Here is a 3,863-nt window from a genome sequence, read left to right as displayed (position 1 = left end):
TGCTTTCCCCGGCCCCAGCAGCAGCAGCAGCAGCGCTCCGGCTGCGCCCCAGCCTGGAGGTTTTGCTGGCTGCTAAGTTCTCCTGCAGTTTGCAGGGCCTTGCCAGCTCCAAGCACCAGCTTAGCCCACGCGGAAACACCAACACATGCCTTAACATGTCTTGCAGCCACAGGACCTCACCCTGCTCAAACGTGGACCACCTGCACTGTGCAGACATGCCCGTGCTTGCAGCTCCATCGCATGGCAGCGTCAGCTACCCGAGTCAAACCTATGGAGATAAACTGTTGCATCCCTCACCCCCATTTTACCTACTCTACCTAATCTTAGAGGCGATCCAAAAATTCTACTGCCACCTACTTTCTCTTCCCTCCAGGACCTTTCGCGAGCAGCGGGGGTTTTATTTTGCAGCTTCACCTGCCTTGAGTGGTGGAGCCTGGGTCTGCTGCTCACCAGATGTCCCTGCAAAGCTGCCTCTCAAAAGCCTGCTCACCTCCTCCTGCCACCCTGCTGGGCCTCAGCCTCCCATGACTGGGACAGGGGAAGCCCGAACGAGGTTATACCCTTGGGGAACGTGGGACTAAGGGCAAAAGATGCTCTAGGGTGCCCTGGTGTGGCCAGGGAGTTGAGGTGCTGGGAGACAAAGGTCCAAAAGTTGCAAGAGCCACGTTTGGCTTTGTTTCCAAGCCCTCAGCCATCAATGATGCTCCAGGTTAAGAACAAGGCAGCCCACGCAGCACCAGTGCTACACACAGCCTGTTGAGGACCAGTGGCTCCCAGAACACGGGGCTCCTCACTGCCCAGTCCCATCTGAGTATGCCCGAGGGACTGGACTGTCCCATGAGACACCCCTACTGACGCAGGCTTGGGGGTCCAGTGGAGGACACCCTCTGCCTCAAGACACATGGCGCCCGCGGCAGCACAGGGAGAGCCCACACCCGAAGCTGTAGAAAAGGAAATTGTCCCATTTAATGACCCCTCGCCCCCGTAACACAGACGCGAGTGCATCGCCGACGTGCGGCAAAGCAAAGTGCACGGTGAGCAGGACTCAGTCCTCCCCCCACCGAGGGGTGGGCTCGGGGTACCCAGCATGGCACGGGGACCAGCCAGGCACCCTGCCAGCAGCAAGGACAGAGAGAGCCTTGGGCTCGGTCCAGTTGGCACCAGTGTCAGGTCCAGTTTGCAGGCTCGTTCGGCTCCGTGTGGCGCAGGGAGGGCAGGGGGCTGGTCGAGTATACCAGGACGAAGGCCAGAGGAGGTGGGTCTGGGGGGACCTGGGGACAGGTCCTGGAGAATGTCGTCATGGCAGGTTTGGAGCCTCCCTGCCTGAACCACAGTTTAACCAAAGCAGAGGAAGGGAATAGAGAAGGGGCTGAAGGAGAAGTGGCCTGGGCAAGGGCACTCAGGCCTATCTAGCTATTCCCATTTGCGAGATATCCGGTGGTGAGGGGGTGTGGGATCTGCCAAGCACCCCAAAACAGGAGTGAGCCTGGGCGACAGACGTTTACCAGCAGCTCCACGTTCCTGACAGTCTCTCCCAGGCGTGGCTCAGGCACGCCCATGCCAGGAAGGGGGTCCGAGGGAGCAGGGATTCCCCTCATTATCTGATGGAAGCATCACTGGGGGGATCGCGGTCGGACTCCTCGCTTTCCTCATTCGGGGCCGACTCACTGTTGGAGGCCGGGGTGAAGGCAGGAGACTTTCTGTGAAGAGAGAAAGGTGAGTGGTCACAACACTGCCCACAGGGAGGGAAAGGAGCCAGTTCAGTGTGGGCAGGGGGCACCAGAGCAGGGAGGAGAGAAACTGAAGTGCCCATCTCGCTCTCCTGGGTCTGCAGGAATCCTTGGGTGCTCACGAGAGCATCCCAGAGGTCATCAGTCAAGAGGTCCAGAGCATGATGCCGGAGAAGTCTGCCCAGGGCAGGACCCTACGATAGCATTTGAGGCAAAAGCCCACCAGAGAGGTCCCAGTCTGGAGTCACTCTGGCTCCACACACCTGTGGGGACCTATACAATGTCCCTGCACAACAGCAGCTCCTCTCTCCATCTCACCTCTCAAAACCGACACCTGTGTGCATCCCACGTTCTGCAGAGGTGGCACAGTAATCTTTGTGAAGGCTGGTCAACAGAAACTCAATAGCCTCTGGGAATTGCCCTCTCTCCATGCCTCACCAAGGCAGGGCAAGAGTACTACCCCATGCTTCAGCTCCCACCAACCACGATCCTGGCTCCAGAGCATGAGTACCCCAGCTCTCCTGCTCAACCTCACCTGTCCCCAGACTGGGTGATAAGCCGCCGGCAAGTCTCCATCTGCACGTCCAAGCCCCGCTTCATGCTGCACATTTCCATGTACTCATGCAAGTGCCGGTTCATGTCATTCTTGGCTGTGGCCAGCTCCAGCTGCACAAGAGAAACAGTGCAGAGATGAGCCCAGGGCTCAATACAGGGCAGAGGGCACGGCCAGACCCAGGGCTGTCACCCCCCATTGCTAACTACCTCATCCAGCATGCTCTGCTCTCTCCCTCCCCTGGGGATCTACTCAACCATTCCACCCTCTTCTGTGCTGTGTCCTCCCCACTTCCTCCTCCCACCTCTATTTGGTCGATGGTTTCCTGGTACTCCTTCTCACGGCTCTTGAACAGTGATTCTGTGTCCTTGATCACCTTCTCCAGGCTGTCGTCCTGCTGTTGAGGAGAGCAGACGGCATGTTTAGAGGCAGGGAGGCGTCCAACATGAGGAACCAAAGAGAGAGAGAAATCAGAGAAAAAATGGGCAGCACTGGAAAAAGAGGAAGAAAGAGCAGTGCAGTACAAACAAGGCACGAGTCGGTCCTGCCAACATAGAACAGAGACACCCAGGACTCGACATACTGGCCAGTGAGCACACCAGCCCAGAATGAGTCCAGCAACACACACGAGCTTTGGAGAACACAGCCCGTCCTGAAGGGCAACACACCCTCAGGGGACTGGCAAGGGGTGAGGATGCAGCATAGCGAGGGCTTTGGCCAATCATCGAGGCCTCTGGGCAGTGTGGCAGCACAACAGGCTGGAGACCCTGAGCCAGGGACCACCAGAGACCAGCCCAGCCAAAGGAGAACTCTTCTGGGAGAGCTGTGGCTCTCCCCATGCATGTGGGCCATGCCCTCAGCACTTCTTTCAGGCTACAGATCCCCGGTCTGTCTGACAAGGAGACCTTCATAAGGATGCGACACGATATTCATGTAGAGAAAATGGGGTGCAGAGGGGAAGCATCTGTACAGGCCTGCAAGGGACGGAGGGGCTGAAGTCTGCTCTTTGAGCAAGCTGAGGCAGGACCAAATGTCCCAACCCAGGGCTGGATCCCCAAGGGATCTGACACCACTGTTACCTCCCCCTGCACCTCTGCAGCTGCAATGGCGTATCCAGAGAAGTCCTCCCAGAGGAGCAGCGTTTCTTCTGTCTCCTCCCATGTGAGGCTGTCACAGTCATCCTCAAAGTCATATTCCCTCCTGGAGGCAAGGGAACAGCACATCAGCACCTAGCAGGAAAACCCCAGCAGGCAGAGGGCTGTGTTGGTGCCGAAAGCCTTGCCTCTGCCCACACGGAGGGCTGCAGCTCTTGGAGGTCTGGCCAGAGTGAGCTCCAGTGTGGCCAAACCTCACAGTTGATGGGGAAGGGGCTGGCTTTATGGTCAGGATCCCTGGCAAATTCAGGCAGGGACTCCCAAAAGGCAGGAAGGAGGGCAAGAGGAGGGAACGCCAGACTAGCTCCTACCCATGGCATCAGGGGGCTCAGGTCTACTGGGGGTCTCAGTCCCACCACACCACAGAGCACAGGATGTAGTAGGTAACCCATGGCAGCACCTCCCATGTTGCTCTACCCCGTGGCG

General features: G+C 58.1%; 1 protein-coding gene across 1 annotated transcript in view; it reads right to left on the bottom strand.

Annotated features, from left to right (window-relative positions):
• Nucleotides 1-942: 942 nt before the first annotated feature.
• The window catches only part of IFFO1 (intermediate filament family orphan 1), a gene marked incomplete at its 5' end in the record, with an annotated part of 4,807 nt that continues 1,886 nt past the window's right edge, over nucleotides 943-3,863 (bottom strand). Inside the window, 4 exons of the mRNA XM_009868059.1 lie at nucleotides 943-1,700; nucleotides 2,266-2,396; nucleotides 2,588-2,680; nucleotides 3,363-3,483. Of these exons, the coding sequence (XP_009866361.1) occupies nucleotides 1,598-1,700; nucleotides 2,266-2,396; nucleotides 2,588-2,680; nucleotides 3,363-3,483 (448 nt within the window). The remainder of the gene's footprint in view (nucleotides 1,701-2,265; nucleotides 2,397-2,587; nucleotides 2,681-3,362; nucleotides 3,484-3,863) is intronic.

Source organism: Apaloderma vittatum, unplaced genomic scaffold, assembly GCF_000703405.1.
Source record: "Apaloderma vittatum isolate BGI_N311 unplaced genomic scaffold, ASM70340v1 scaffold29944, whole genome shotgun sequence".
NCBI lineage: Eukaryota > Metazoa > Chordata > Aves > Trogoniformes > Trogonidae > Apaloderma > Apaloderma vittatum.
The sequence above is the reverse complement of the archived record's forward strand: the minus strand, read 5'-3'. Positions and strand labels throughout refer to the sequence as shown.